Raw genomic sequence first — 15,108 nt, forward strand, 5'->3', positions numbered from 1 at the left:
AACGCCATTACTATGTATTAAAATTTCTCAAAACGGCGCCGTTTAAATAAAATAATTTAAAATTTTTAGTGACGTTTTCAAGAAAAACGCCGCAAAAAATAGACATTACCGGCGTTTTAATAAAAAACGCCGTAAACATATACTGCAATTTTTCAAAACGGTGTCATTTCAGTTTAGGTAGTGACGTTTTTTCTTTAAAACGCCGCAAATATAGAAGCAAATAACAGGTAATCAAAATCCCGCTCACTCCTAAAAAAAAATTTTGGTTACCCGCTCATTACTCCCTCTTCTTCTCATCTCCGTCGTGCGCCCTAAATTCCCCAAATAAAAGTTTGTTTTTCTTCAGCTGAAATCCCCCAAATTTCCCATTTCCAACAACAGACTTCAAGGAAGAAAACCAGAAGATGGGATGGAATCACCAAACATATCCCTGGAAGAAATGATGAAACTGATAGAAGGGTTTGTTGATATCCTGGTTTTGTCTTCTGGGTATCAATCCTCTGGTCTTCCCACTCACTGGGACTCTGATAACATCAAGCGAGGCTTTCAATGGGCCCTCTTCTTTGAAAATGTTTATCAAGAGTCTATTCAGGAGCTTGATGCAGCTCTGTCCAAAATGACATCGCATCCGTCCTTTCCTCAGGTTCTGGTCTTTATATATGCTGCTTTCTTATTTACTAATTGTTACTCTTAGAAAGGCAAGAAGTTTTTTGTCGGAACACTTGCTCCATAATTTACCATTGAGGGATTCACATCTAAGAGCTGTTATTATAGTAATTGTGGAGATGGATCTTAGTGACCTTTCGCAGACAGAGCATGACTGTCTCAATGCATATTTGAATAATTTGACACTACAAAGCAGGATTTGTATGAGGGATACCAGTACATCATCTCCAGATTTGACTCCGACTGTTCAAACCGAAAAGTCTGGTATTGATAATTTTACTAAAATTGCTCTTCATGAACTCTTCAGGAGACAATTTTCTGTGTCATGCGTTTCAGTTATTGAGGAAGAATTGGATTTTCTTTCTAATGCCATGAGACATAGCAGTCGGACTGACTCTGACTCCAGCCTATTTAGGGAGCAAATGAATCATGAAATAGTTCCAGCTTTGTTGCGGTAGGTAACAATATTTATTGCTAGTGATTCCTAGTTGGAAATCATGGAAGTAGAGAAATATGAATGGCGAATCATAGTTTGTAAAAGGTGATGGAATCTGTTTAAGTTCTTAACATCACCCTTTTAGAGTCTAAAAAGGCCATCCTATTGTTTTCTTTGTAACTCATGGATCTCCCTAGTTTATATTTCAACTAGCAATTTTCTGATGTGGTATTTGCAGTCTGCAAGATTCTTTAACAGATCAAATGCTTACTATTTATGACTTTCCATAAAGTCTGAGCCAATGCACAATGGAAAAAGGTGTTTGGGCAGGTGCACATTTCTGACAAAAGTAGAAAAAATGATCTGCACCAGGCAATCGTAAGTTCGTTCTACTTGATATAAATAGTAATGATGGAAGCTTGCTTTACCATGGTTGATGTGTATCCTAGCAGTGAGTGTACCATGGTTGTGCATGGCAATTACTTGTCTAGTTCTAGCACTTTATTTATTCTATGTTTTTTGGCCGTCATGTCATGTGTCCATCTAATATAGCTATGATAGATTTTAAAGCCTGGGAAGTATGAAGTTTTGGTATGCTATGGTCTGCATTATTTTCCTCTTGCATATTTGGACTTTGAATGTACATTGGTAACTTAGACAGTATTGAGAGAAAAAAGAGAAAAAGTAAAGCTTAGAAGCAGAGTGTCAGTGTCACGAAAACACAAATGGGGGGAGAAGATGGATGCTGTTTGTTTTTAGTCTCTCTATCATTCATTTTACTTTTATGCCTTTTTTTTAACATTGCATTTATTATTCAGAAAAATAATCAATCTAAAGAGTAATATAGGGACTTGAATTTTGTAGTTTATTTTAATTTGGTCTTCGAACTTTTTTATCCATATTTGTTTTAGACTTGATATTTTCTAAATTTTGGTTTGTGATTATATGATACTTTTTTTATTCATATCAGTCCCTAACATGGATTAAATCAATCTATTGACCCTTGATTTACTGACTTATTGCAAAAATGTAGATTGCTATGATAGAATCCTATTTACGGACTAATAAGATGTTTGTAGACTACGAGGTAAATATACACCATATGTTCTTTCTTCTATAGTACCTGATTGAGAAAAGACTTTTAAGAGGATTTAATATCATTGAGTTATTAAGGTTAAAGGTCTAACACATATGTGTTGTCATCACTTGCTTGACTTAGTTTGTGTTTACTACATCTGTTGCAGAGTATCCTCAGCGGAGGAGAAAAATCATCTGCTATTTTTAAAATTGATATTACTATTTTACTATTTTACCTTTTTAAAGTAGATCATTTTTATTTTTTTATTGTTTAATGTACCTCCCACGATAGTAAAAAAAATGAAATAGACAATAAGATTGAAGTAATTTTTTTTCCAAAATAATAAGCATGCATGCATGCAAGCATGAGAATTATTCATGGCCATGTGCTAAAGACTTGGACTGTTTGTCAAAGTTTTCTTCAAAAAATCATGTAACTCACAATGAAAGTTTATACATATATAAGCATAGTCAGGCCAACCAATGTAGAAAAAAACTAACATGATATCATCTTTTCTTATTGCCCAGTATTTATTTAGCAAATATTGACTGTAATATTGTCATGATTAGACCATATTATTTTTGGAAAAGAACAAGGTCATTTCCACACAGGTAGAAGTGCAGTCCATGCTCATAGCCTGCTTACGCATTTATAGAAAACAAAAAAGAATTTAGGTAAAATTTGATGTTAATATTTCAGTAAAGATTAAATAGTTGTATATGATATTGATATCATAGATAGATGAATCGGCTTAATTTAAGTCGGTTCAACTTATAAATACTTCTAGTATGTTTATGCAAGGAAAATAATATAGCAGATTGGCATACTTGCTTAGACAACAGAGTTGGATTCAAGGTATGATCTCTATAATTTAGGTTAGGCTCTGTAATATACTTCTGTTTAGTTGCTTATGTTTATCATTGGAGATTTTAGAACTTTAATTGAATTATTGAAAGTGGCTTAATTTTTAATTTTGCAAGTTTTTGTTGATCAGCAATTTATTTATTTTCTGTGTGTAGTATTTTTCTATAATCTTTCATCATGCTATCCACCGCAGTTAACAAATTGCTTGTGGAATATGTGATTTGCCTTATCTTTTTCGATCTCATTTTGTGTCTTTCATAACTGGAATTGTTATAATACTTCTTATCTTGTGTGGAAGACTGCAAAGGTCTCAGTCTCTTTAATTCGTTATCTTATTTGATCAGGTGCTCTCACTTTGCCGATCCAATTTCTTTTTGTGGTAATGTTTAATTATAAGTTGTTTTGCTGCTGGAGATACATCTCAGTGGAAGTTGAGCTCCAGCATTTAGACCTGCATGACATGGTTCTTTTCTTTTTCAAGTTCTAAATTGTTTAACAATAGGTTCTTTGTTTTCTTAAGTAGGGATGATGAAGATGATTCTGTTGCCAAGATGAAGGCAGCTGAGGAAGCCTTGGAAGCAAAACAAAAAGTAACAAATAGCTTGTCTGCTACCTGTTCTTTTTTTTTTTATCATGTTTTCTAATTTTGTGACAAATTGTTCTTGGTACTCTGAAGATATTTATGGAAAATTACCCTACGATTCTATTGTATTTATACTGCATGGCAGCTCCATGTATTTCTTAACTAGTTTGATAAATTTTATGTGTGGTGTTTAATTTTTTGTTGCTGTCTGTGTAATTTTATGTGTGGTGTTTAATTTTTTGTTACTGTCTGTGTTCTAATTTTTCATATGTATTATTTATTTTAGTTTTGATTCTAAATTTTTATTTTTACTTTAATATTTATGAAAACTTCAGTTCTAACTTTTGGATTTTAATTGTGTTATTAATTTATTATTTTAAATTTTAAAATTAAATTCATTAATTTTTATATTTAGTTTTAAAGTTAAAATTTTCATAGAAAATTTAATTTAAATAATATTTTTTTATTTATCCTTAAAAAGTATATTTAAAGTTCAAATTTAAAAAATAAAACATAATATAATATTTATCATAAAAATAAATATTATTTGATTAAAATAATTTTTTTAAAGGTTATATTTTTAGCGGCGTTTTTGCGAAAAGCGCCGCTAAAGGTTTGTTCTTTAGCGGCGTTTGTGATAAAAGCGCTGCTAAAGATCATGGTCTATAGCGGCGTTTGTGGTAAAAGCGCCGTTAAAGATCGTGGTCTATAGCGGCGTTTGTGGGAAAAGCGTCGGTAAAGGGCGTGGTCTATAGCGGCGTTTGCGGGAGAAGCGCTGCTAAAGGTCTTGGCCTTTAGCGGCGTTTGCGGGAAAAGCGTCGCTAAAGTTAGCGACGCGGTCTTTAGCGACATTTTCGCCTTTAGCGGCGTTTGCGGGAAAAGCGTCGCTAAAGTTAGCGACGCGGTCTTTAGCGACATTTTCTCCGGCACTTCTCAAAGCGCCACAAATACTTTTAGCGGCGCTCTAAATGCCTAAAAAAGCGCCGCTAAAAGCCTGTTTTGGTGTAGTGTAAGTGAATAGTAAAATTATAGAAAATGTTATTTATAAGAGTATTATGTACATTAAGGATGTGGAATAGAGAGGAGGAGGAGGAAAAATAAAATATACGAATGATTTGTATATAAATTGGTTGTATGCCGATTATATTTGATAAATGTTGAATTAGAAATGACAATGTTTTATTTCAATTAGTTATTATGAATTGAATTGTAAATTCATATAGATGAAACCAAACAATTATTTTTTAGTATTATGCATGACATAATGTATTATTCTATATATATATTCATGGTTGAATTATGATTGCTGAGGAAGATAGATAAATTGGAAAGAAAGTTCAAATTGAGTAGAACAGAGGGTTGAGTACTTTCGTTCATTGATAAAGACGAATTGACGAAAAATACCATGGATGGACCATGGCAATAAGTGATATGTAATTCCGTGTAAGATCATAGCTGGGCTATGGCATCGAGAAAATAAAGTACTCAATTCCATAAGACATTCACTAATTTGACAAAGTTGGTAAGTGTTACATGGACTCACACTCAAGTGATAGATTTATTATGATTGTTGAAGTTGAATTCAATTAAGTGATTTCACCAATTGGATATTGTATATGACAAAGTTGGTAAGTGTTACATGGACTCACACTCAAGTGATAGATTTATTATGATTGTTGAAGTTGAATTCAATTAAGTGATTTCACCAATTGGATATTGTATATGGCAAGATGTGTCAGTGAATTACGTATTTATGAAATGATAGTTGAAGTTCAGTAAGTGATATATGAAATTAATATGAAAATATTTATGATTGTTATTAGTATTGTTTCTGACATAATGTGGATTCTTCGATGTTGAAATGATTTAACGGATTAATTGAGCATATGAATGAGTATGAGACTCATACGAGTTAGTATAGATATGTATATGTGTCTTATAAGCTTTGAAATGATAAGACTTGTGAATTGTTAATTAATCTGTGTGAAAGTATATGGGATAGATTAGAGAATCTTTACAAGATATTGAATATTTAATAAATTACAATGGTTTAATAGGAAAAATATGACGATACGAGAATATGAAATGATACGGATCAATTCAAGTACTTGCAAGAAGCAAGTAATAATTGATAAATTCATATGACAAGAAAGTGAAGGATTATAAGTTCATATATGACTATGAAATGAACAAATGGTGATAGCTATAAGGCTTGGATCGAATGAGTATATATATATTGGGCCTTGTAAGCCCTAATTAGCGATTTGAAGATAATAATTTGAAAGTTTTAATCTATATGAAATTTTATAACTCAGTTTAATACGTTTATAAATGTATATGTTTTGGTAATGCCTCGTACCCTATTCCGGCGTCGAATACGGGTAAGGGGTGTTACAATGTGACATTGCCAGATTCGGCCATAACGCTTAGGCCGGGTTTAGGGTGTTACATATATAATAAATTTTATTGATTTATAAATAAATTATTTTCAGTCATTTTTAAATTGAGTTAGTGCGATTTGATTAATGTCACTAAATTTGATTAAAAATTTAATAATAGTATAGACATTATATTTATATTTATATTTATATTTGAATTTATTACATATTTCATTAAATTTCATACAGCAACAATTGAACTTATTGTCCTTAGGTAATGTTATCATTTGCTGTTTTCAATAAAAATATTTAAGAATCAATATATTACAACATATTTCTACCAAAAAAAATATATATTACAATATATTATTATAATAGACTATAATAATTGCAAGTAATAGTTTATATTTGTTACCATTAGGTGTCTTGCGACTCGATCCAAATGATGACTTGACTAGAGAAATTCGAACATGACAACTCAACTTGAAAACCTAAATCATTCGCCTTTCCCGCATCCACAGCTCGTCATCCCCCTTTTCGCTTAATTGCCATAGCTCGCCATCTCCTTATTCGTTCCACTTCACCAGCTCGCCGCTTCGCTAGCTCGCCCCTTCGCCAGCTCGTCACTTCGCTCCAAACTCGTCACCTTCCCTAGCTCGCCAGGTAGTTGATCCATAGTTCGTCACTCTCCAGCTCGCCTACTCACAAGGAGGTCCTTTTAGAGATACCTTTGAGGTTACATGTCAAACCTAGAGGGGTAAAGTGTCATTGTGCATGACACCTAGTTATCCCCTAGCACGTCCCATCAGGGAACCGTGCCTTATAAATATGAAGATAACTTCCATGAGGAAGGGACCAGAGAGAAAAAACCTCAACAATTGGTGCAATGAATGTGGACACATTTTTTACACTAAAGTAAGCAAAAAGGTCGACATGGCTCACCCGAATGAGAGATTCCCAACCCAACCATTTTTACGCCAAAACATGAGAGATGAGACGGAAGACTGTCCATAAGAGTTTGATTTTTTCACCAGATGGTTTGCCAATCAATCGAAAAACCTTGATGACTCGAGCCCATAGGACACCCACCAGGCTTTCAACTTGAATTTCCTCTCATATCAAGAAACTCCTAACCTTTTCGACCAAAGGACCTTGCAGTAGCAGCTTACAAATTTGCAGGACCAGATACGCAGGTTAAAGGAACAAATGTTGCAACAAAACATGAGGTATGAGCAATAACAACTTTTTCATTAGGAGCAGCTTAGGCAAAAAGAGGAAATGATGTGAAAAATGCAACCGACCATTTCGGCCACCACGACAACATTGTGCCCTTACAGGAGGAGGGCTACGGTGTGTATGCAAGGCCATGGCACAGGAAGTGTGTAACACCTTAAACTTGACCTAGAAGTTTCGACCGAATTTTGAAGGTTACATTGGCCACTGAAATGGCCTTGCAATCAGACAACCTAACATAAAATAACCATATTCCAATCAGAACCAACAACTACATCAGATTAAAGAATCACCATTTTTTAACACAAACCAAAAATGCAATTCATGATCATATGTAATTTAGCACAAAATCCCACCTATCCAACTGCCATACACCATCTCCATCCATCACACATCATTTAGGGTATTCTAAACCCTTCTATCCACTACACACCAATTTGGGTTATGGTGGACCCATCTAACTGATACACACCATAAAGTAATCACATGCCACTCGAATGTTATGCAATCAAGCGACCAACATTGACCGCCGAATTACGTCAATGCAGTGTAACTGCCAAAACAAACTTCCTTCTCTTAATGACCATGTCCCAACCACAATGCAAATACAAACAATTTAGTACATCCGAGAATACAGAATCAGACATGCTCTTATCCCGTTCCCAAAAATTCGTAATCATACTCGCAACTATTACAATTTAGCAAAAGCAATATCATGCATAAATACAGACCAACACATCCAAACATTCTTGGTTACAAAATTTTAGCATGATGAAATTATGCTAGTAACCTATACTAATAACAAAATTAAACCACACGTACACATACGTTTAATAATTATAGATACCCAGTCAGTATTATACCATTCACAACCATTCAACAATTAGTAATTAAGTCGCAACCACTCCTACATAAGCTTTAACATGTAAGGGATCACTCAGGGACTAAAATGAATTAATTTGTGAAAAATTGGTAACAACAGTAAAATAAGATCACACGGCCATGTGGCAGGGCTGTGTGGGAGGTTTTAGATCGTGTTACAGGGGTACACGACTGTGTGGATGAGGTACACAGTCCTGTGGGTAGACCATGTAACTTTGTGCTCGTGTGATAAATTTCAAAATTAATAAGCAAGAGGGACACGATCATGTCTCAAGCCATGTGAAAACCTCTAGGCCGTGCAAGATCGACAAATTTCCGCAACAGAGATCACACGGCCATGCGCCAGACTGTGTGACTCACCTTTTGCCGTGTGCACATTAAATCAACCTAACTCTTATAGTGACACACGACCGTGTGAATCACTCGTGTACGACATACGCTCGTGTGGGTGACCGTGTGGTCCAAAAACCACACCATAATTTTACTGCAAAACACAAAGTTAACATTTAAAACATCCACCAAATATCGTCGCTAATTTAACCCTCAACTACCTTAGAAGATTAAACATGTACCAATTAAATATTTTGTCAATTAATTGCAATTTCAATATGCTTAATAATTAATTCATTTGTTACCTTACATTTTATAATGGAAGTATAACATAAGCATAGTTTTATTTAATTGAACAACTTACTAAGGCCTATAACAACACAAAAATGATTTTAAGTGGATAGAATGCAATCAATGCAACATGAATTAAATTTAATTCATTTTAATTAGAAGAAGACAAAAAGACAAAAATTATTCAGTTTCATAATCACAAAATAAACAAGAAAATTAAAGAGAAGGGAACTAGGAAACAAATCAGTGTTTCTCTTAAGCTAAACTAGTGCGCTCCTCTTCTTCTCTGCTAGTTCTATTGAAACAAGGCTGTAACGTCCCAAAATTTTAATTTAGGGTATTGTGAATGTGTGACACAAATATCTGTCAGCTTTAGTGGTTATGTGTTTTGGGAGTGTTTGGAAGGTCCCAAGTTCAAGCCATGCCTTTGGCAAAAATTTTTGGATTTTTCTGAGTAAAGCCTTAACTTTGTCCAATATGCTTTTATTTAAATGTTTGTAAGTATACAACAGAATAGCCCTGTTGGTTTGGTGGTTAAGCAAAGTGTTAGTGTGCTGAAAGGCGAGGGTTCGAATCTTTGCGTGGGCAAGGGAGAGTTGTTTTTGCACGGCTTAATGACTGAGAGTTTGAGTTATAATTGATAACTGGATAGTGGGTGGTTGAGATAATGTGGGTAGTGAGATTGAGCGAATCATTTTCCCCAAAAGTCTTTTTTGTAACCGACGTTTAACTCCATCCTTTGCTAGTTTTTCTTTTCTTTGCTTTTCTTTTCTCTATCTTTTGTCTCTATAGCCGAATTTTCTTCTCTTTCCCCACTGTTTTTGTTTTCTTTATTTTTGCAAATCGTCTCTTTGGGTGCAACCATCAATTTCATCTGTTTCGGGGACCCTTAGGTGGTTGTGGATTCCAATTGGTGCCGAGGAAGTGCAATTTCATTATTGTGCGTTCAAGTTTTTGGAGTGCTCGGGGATCGTTTTAGCTTTAATTGAAACCAGGTGTGTACCTGAAACGCAAAAAAAAATGGGATTCTGCGAAAAACTAAATTTGCTTGCTGTTTGGACAGCACCAGTAGGATAAATTTAAAAAATTGCCATAAATTGTGGAAATCGAATTAGAGGATGAAAAAATATGGAATTAAATATTATTGAGTCTAGTTTCTCATAGAAAAAATGGTGTAAGCAATGGAATTGTAAATCATGAAGTATAATAAACTTTGTGAGACAAGGTTAGAATGAATTTGGGTTCCTCTATTCTGATTTTGGAAAATCATCAAAAATTGGAGAAAAATAATTAGGGGTTAAAATTTACATGTTTAAATTATTAACAAGTTTATTTTTAATAGAAACAAATGGAAACATCATCCAAATTTTTTACTAAGAGATAATTAATTTTTAGCTTAGTAGGGTTGAAGCTGTCAAATAGTAGAACAGGGGTAGGTTTGAAGATTTTGCTGTACTTATTGGCTAAACCAAAAATTCTAAAAATTTTATGGTAGGAAGGTATTTGAGTCTAGTTTCAAAAACATCAAGCGGATCTTAATTCAGAATTTTTTTGCTCAAGATATAAATAATTTAGTAACAGTGACTCAAGTAGACAACTTTGAAGGAACATATAAGTAAATAGTGAAAACATATATGAATAATTAACTAGCACGGGTCACATTAAAAGAGGATCACGTGGCCAAGGCCAACTTTGGCCAAGTGGGCCATATGGGCGTGTGAGCCCATTTTTCTGAAAATTTCTATAAGGTTGCACGGGTCACCCAAGTCGAATGTGGACCTACTGTAGGGTCGGTAGGCTTTACTTAGACCCCTATATGTGTGATCTGTCAGTCTGATTTCTATACGGAGCATGAATTATGATATCTGAATATATGTACTATTACTTGCATAATGGCATGACATATTTTGTATGTTGCACTGCATCGGGGTGGGTTGATGATATTTGGAGGAAGTGTCTGAGAGGCTATTAAGCCTGTTATCTGGCAGCTCAGCTGTAACCTTTTGATTATGTGCCGCATTTCGGTACAGCATGGTGTGTAGGGATGGATGGGTTGATTTAATCCCCACAAGGTGTGTAGGGTTGGATGGAGATGGTGTGTAGAGGCTGGTAGGTAGGATTCTGATTTACTGTATCTGCATTCTGTATCTGATATGGGCCAAGGCCCTAATGTGTTTTTGAGATTGTATCTGAATATGCTAAGGCCCAAACTGATTCTGTGATGGGCACAGGACACAGATTGTATCTAACTGAATTCTGTTGATTATCTATATGCATGTTTTCTATGGAGATTACGCACTGAGTTTGCGAAAACTCACCCTTTCTTTGTTTAATCTGTACAGCTAATCCCCAAACTTGACGGGTCGATGCAGCGAAGGACTCGACAGTGGTCACATGTAAATTTTAGACTGTTTTCCGTTAATGCCTAGATTTTATTACTTATTTGGGGTTTTTGATGTAACTTTTGGACTATGGACTGGTTGGCTTTAAATTTGGATCTTTATATTGTTTTTTTGTGGATTTTTTAAAACTGCAACTCCATCAAACATGGTTTTTTTAAAAACTAAGGTTTTTCGTAAATAGAAATGATTTTCCCTAAATTAATTGGTTACAAAAGCTTCCGTTAAGAGACAAGTTTTAAAGCAAATCAACTAGTTTTTTTTTCCGAATTAAATAAAAGCTAACTTATTGTAACAATTTTTAAACTCGACAATCTTGTCTTTAAATCCCTTTCCATGTGACATCGCCAGGTTCGGCCATAACGTTTAGGCTGAGTTTGGGGTGTTATATTTAGTGGTATCAAAGCTAGGTTCCAAAACTCGGCTGTGGATTTGGGTTTTAAAACTTGGTTTTAAAGAGATTATTTTTAAATGGTTTGAAATATTTTTGACTGAGTATATGGTACACCGAGTTTTCGATGCCGATTCTATAAGTGTTGTAAAAACTCTGATAAGTTTTTGAAAATATGAGTAGCATATTCTGAAACTACTATAGGTAGTACACTGTAATGAGAACACTGTAGATAGTGTATACTGAAAATAATAGCGAAACTAAAAATTCTAGTAAGACTGCAATTCGTGATAACAAACTCTAAACTTCTGATACTATTTTGCATAAAATATCTACTAATAGATATCAAAATTGTAACTGATTCATAAAATTGGTAACACAGATAAGCTACGAATTCTACAATGAGTGCACGAGGTATCTGTGGACGAGGTACTAGAGGCTGAGGTAGAGGCCGTAGAGGGTTCAAGCTGAGTCCTCATCGTTAGGCAGCATGCTGAATCTAGATACGAACGAGATGTCAGTTTTGCCTACTACAGAGACTGGGTTTCATGATCGCATGGCCGGGGACAACGCCTTGTCTCAGGCTATGTTAAGGATATTAGAGAGGGTCGTTGGACCCAACACTAGATCTGGGGGCCGAGGGTTGATTACAGAATGACTTCTGTTCGATGGGGCTGAGCTATTCAGGGGTGTCACTAGAGTCGCCCCAAGTTGGTTGAGTACTGGATGAAGGCCACGAAAAGAATCATGGACGATCTGGACTTTACCCCTGAACAGAAATTGAAAGGGGTTGTTTCATTGATTCACGATGAAGCATACCAATTGTGGCTGACCATTAAGAAGGGCACTCAGCCCGAATGACTGACTTGGGATTTCTATAAGTCTACTTTTCAAGGTAAATATGTGGGTAAAGTTACATTGACACTAGAAGATGTGAGTTTCTGAATCTCACGCAAGGGGATCGTTTAGTGGCCGAGTATGAGGCCGAGTTTCTGAGATTGAGTCGCTATGCGCGAGGCATGGTGGTGACTAGATATGAGTGTTGTGTCCGCTTTGAGGATAACCTAAGAGATAATTTAAGAGTTCTGATGGCCCTGCAGAGGGAGTGAGATCTTTCTGCCCTGGTCAAAAAGGCAAAAATCTCCGAGGAGGATATGGAGGTAGTCATGATTGGAGAACGTCAGAACTACTTATCTAATGTGATCTCTACACTGGTGGCAGAGAAGTTGGTTCGCAAGGTATGTGAGGCATTCTTGGCCTATGTAATTGTTTCAGATTCTCGGGACTCTACGTTTAAGAATATCAGAACTGTAATGATGTTTCGGAGTCCTTCCTGAAGAGCTGCTGGGTTTACCTCTAAATCATGAAGTGGAGTTTGGGATAGAGCTCCTTCCTGGTACAGCTCCGGTGTCTATCGCCCCTTATCGAATTGTGAACGCCCAAAATTGACCCTAGTCGGGAAGTGGTTTCAGGATCGCTAAACCGAGTCACCGAAAGGTTTGAATGTGATGTTTATTATCTAGAATATGTAATCATGAATGTGTGAAAATTTCAAGCTTCGATTTAGTCGATTGCATGTGAATTTAGTCAATAGGACTTATATGAGAAAATTTTAAAATGTGATAGGTCAATGCATGAGGACCTATTAGTGCATGTGGAAGAAAAAGGGGACTTGCATGTCAAATTCCCCCTCCCTAATATGTAGTGGCCGGCCATGCTATGGGTGGAAACATGTCACCAACATGTTGTGTTAGTGATGTATGGTAAGGAAAAATAAAATATTAAGCATGATAATTAAAATAAATTAAAGAAAGGAATTAAACAATGAAAAGGAAGGGTGATGAAAAAAAATGGTCTCATCCATACCCCCCCTTGTTGCCGTGAGTTGAGGAAAGAAAACAAAAAAAATGTGTGTTCATTCTTGAACACCTTTGGCCGAATAGAGGAAAGAAAGGAAGGGGAAGAGCTTGAGAAAATCGGCTATGGTGGTTTGCTAGACTAAGGTATGTTTGATGTTGTTCTTGAGATGCATGCATGTTTTAGTAGTTGACTTGAGTTCTAAAAACCCATGGTTCAATTTTGTGGATTGATGATGATTTTGTGTTTTGCCATTGATGAGTGCTTGAGCTTTTTGATAGTTGTTGATGAAAAGTGAAAGATATGTTAAAGATTAATATGTTTTGTGTTGAAGTTTTTGGTGATTTTGAGTAGTTAGGGCTAAATTACAAAAACAAATTTTTGAAGGACTCAAAGGTGAAATAAATGAGATGTATGGACTTATATGGGCACTAGGAAGATTCGGCCCTTAAGGAGTGTGACCAAACTTTGTGTATTTTGTGTTTTGTGGAATAAAGACTAAATTGTGAAAGTGCGAAATATTAGGGGTAAAAATGTAATTTACCCATTTATGCGTTATTAGACTAAATTGAATGAAAATATGTTAAATTAAGGCTTGGCAAGCTAGCTATTAAGGTGAAATGCTAATGTTAGTATTTGATTCGGTAATAATCTGTTTGGGGACAGCAGCAGTAAGGTGATTTTGGAAAATCGCCATAATTTGTAGGAGTTGAATTAGAAGCTGAGTGAATTATGCCATTAAAGCTTGAAGAGTCTATTTTCTTACAAAAGAAACTATGAAAACAAAAGAGTTACCGATCTTGAGATATTTGAAGTATTGTGGGGCTGAGTCAAAATGACTACTAGATTCCCTGTTCTGTTTTTAGAAAATCATTATAAATTGTACAAAAATTATTATAAGATAAAATTTATATGCTTAGACTCCTTAATGAGTCTAGTTTCAAATGAGATCAAATACAACACATTTTGAATTCTGTAAAATGAGAAATTTGATTCGTAGTGAAGAGTGGTCAGAATAGTCAAACAGTGAAACAGGGGAAACTTTAAGAAAAATCTGGTATTGATTGGCCAAGCCAAAAATTCTGAAAATTTTATGGATGGAAGATATACGAGTCTATATTCAGGGAAAATTAACGGCTAGTGATTTGGAGTTTTGTAGCTCCAGTTATAAACAATTTAGCGACTACTGCTCAGGAAAACAGCTCGTAGTGAATATGTGATTTTGTTGTAAACATTAATGAAAATTTGCCAATGAGTTATTTATTGACTATTATAAAGCTTACTATAAGCTATGTGTGTGAAAGTCAAATCAATATATATATTATTCTGAAAGTAATACTTGAATAGTCGATTAATGACTATTTTAAATTATTGATTTGGCTCAAGGAGTTAAAGGAGGTGAATCGAGCAAAGGCAAAGAAAAGGTTATCGAGTAGTCGAGTTGGAACCGTCTTACCCAACACGAGGTAAGTCATTAAGCATGTAGTTGGTACTATTTCAAATGGTCATAATGTGTATGTATTGATGCTGAATGGAATGAATAAATATACATATATATATGTATGCATGTATGTATGTGATGATGAAATTGTTGAATGAAAGAAAAGAGGTAAGATGTACCGAGTTGTTGATCTCGGCACTAAACGTGCGGGATAACCATTTATGACCATGAGATTGGCGCTAAGTGCGCGGGATTAAATTGTACAGCACTAAGTGTGCG

At 35.1% G+C, this 15,108-nt stretch overlaps 1 protein-coding gene across 3 annotated transcripts; it reads left to right on the forward strand.

Moving 5' to 3' along the window:
* The first annotated feature begins 239 nt into the window (after window positions 1-239).
* LOC107913376 (uncharacterized) lies at window positions 240-3,755 on the forward strand. 3 transcript variants are annotated; one of them, XR_005920434.1, is made up of 3 exons: window positions 240-1,120; window positions 1,341-1,480; window positions 3,565-3,755. XR_005920434.1 is itself a non-coding variant. In XM_041104048.1 (2 exons), exons 1-2 carry the CDS (start codon window positions 660-662, stop codon window positions 1,390-1,392), a joined length of 513 nt encoding a protein of 170 aa, XP_040959982.1. In that variant the 5' UTR covers window positions 240-659; the 3' UTR covers window positions 1,393-3,755. The 3 variants fall into 3 exon arrangements, 1 of the variants encoding a protein (XP_040959982.1); XR_005920435.1 differs by having other exon boundaries at window positions 3,568-3,755; XM_041104048.1 differs by having other exon boundaries at window positions 1,341-3,755.
* The last annotated feature ends 11,353 nt before the right edge of the window (window positions 3,756-15,108 follow it).

This window comes from Gossypium hirsutum, chromosome D11 (genome assembly GCF_007990345.1).
Source record: "Gossypium hirsutum isolate 1008001.06 chromosome D11, Gossypium_hirsutum_v2.1, whole genome shotgun sequence".
Classification (NCBI taxonomy): domain Eukaryota; kingdom Viridiplantae; phylum Streptophyta; class Magnoliopsida; order Malvales; family Malvaceae; genus Gossypium; species Gossypium hirsutum.

What these genes read in the sequence shown, in the direction of transcription:
- LOC107913376 (XM_041104048.1), top strand. Translation starts at nt 660, where the DNA reads ATGCTGCTTTCTTATTTACTAATTGTTACTCTTAGAAAGGCAAGAAGT. An exon ending in ATAGTTCCAGCTTTGTTGCG is followed by an intron (nt 1,121 to 1,340) that starts GTAGGTAACAAT and finishes TGGTATTTGCAG; the next exon opens with TCTGCAAGATTCTTTAACAG.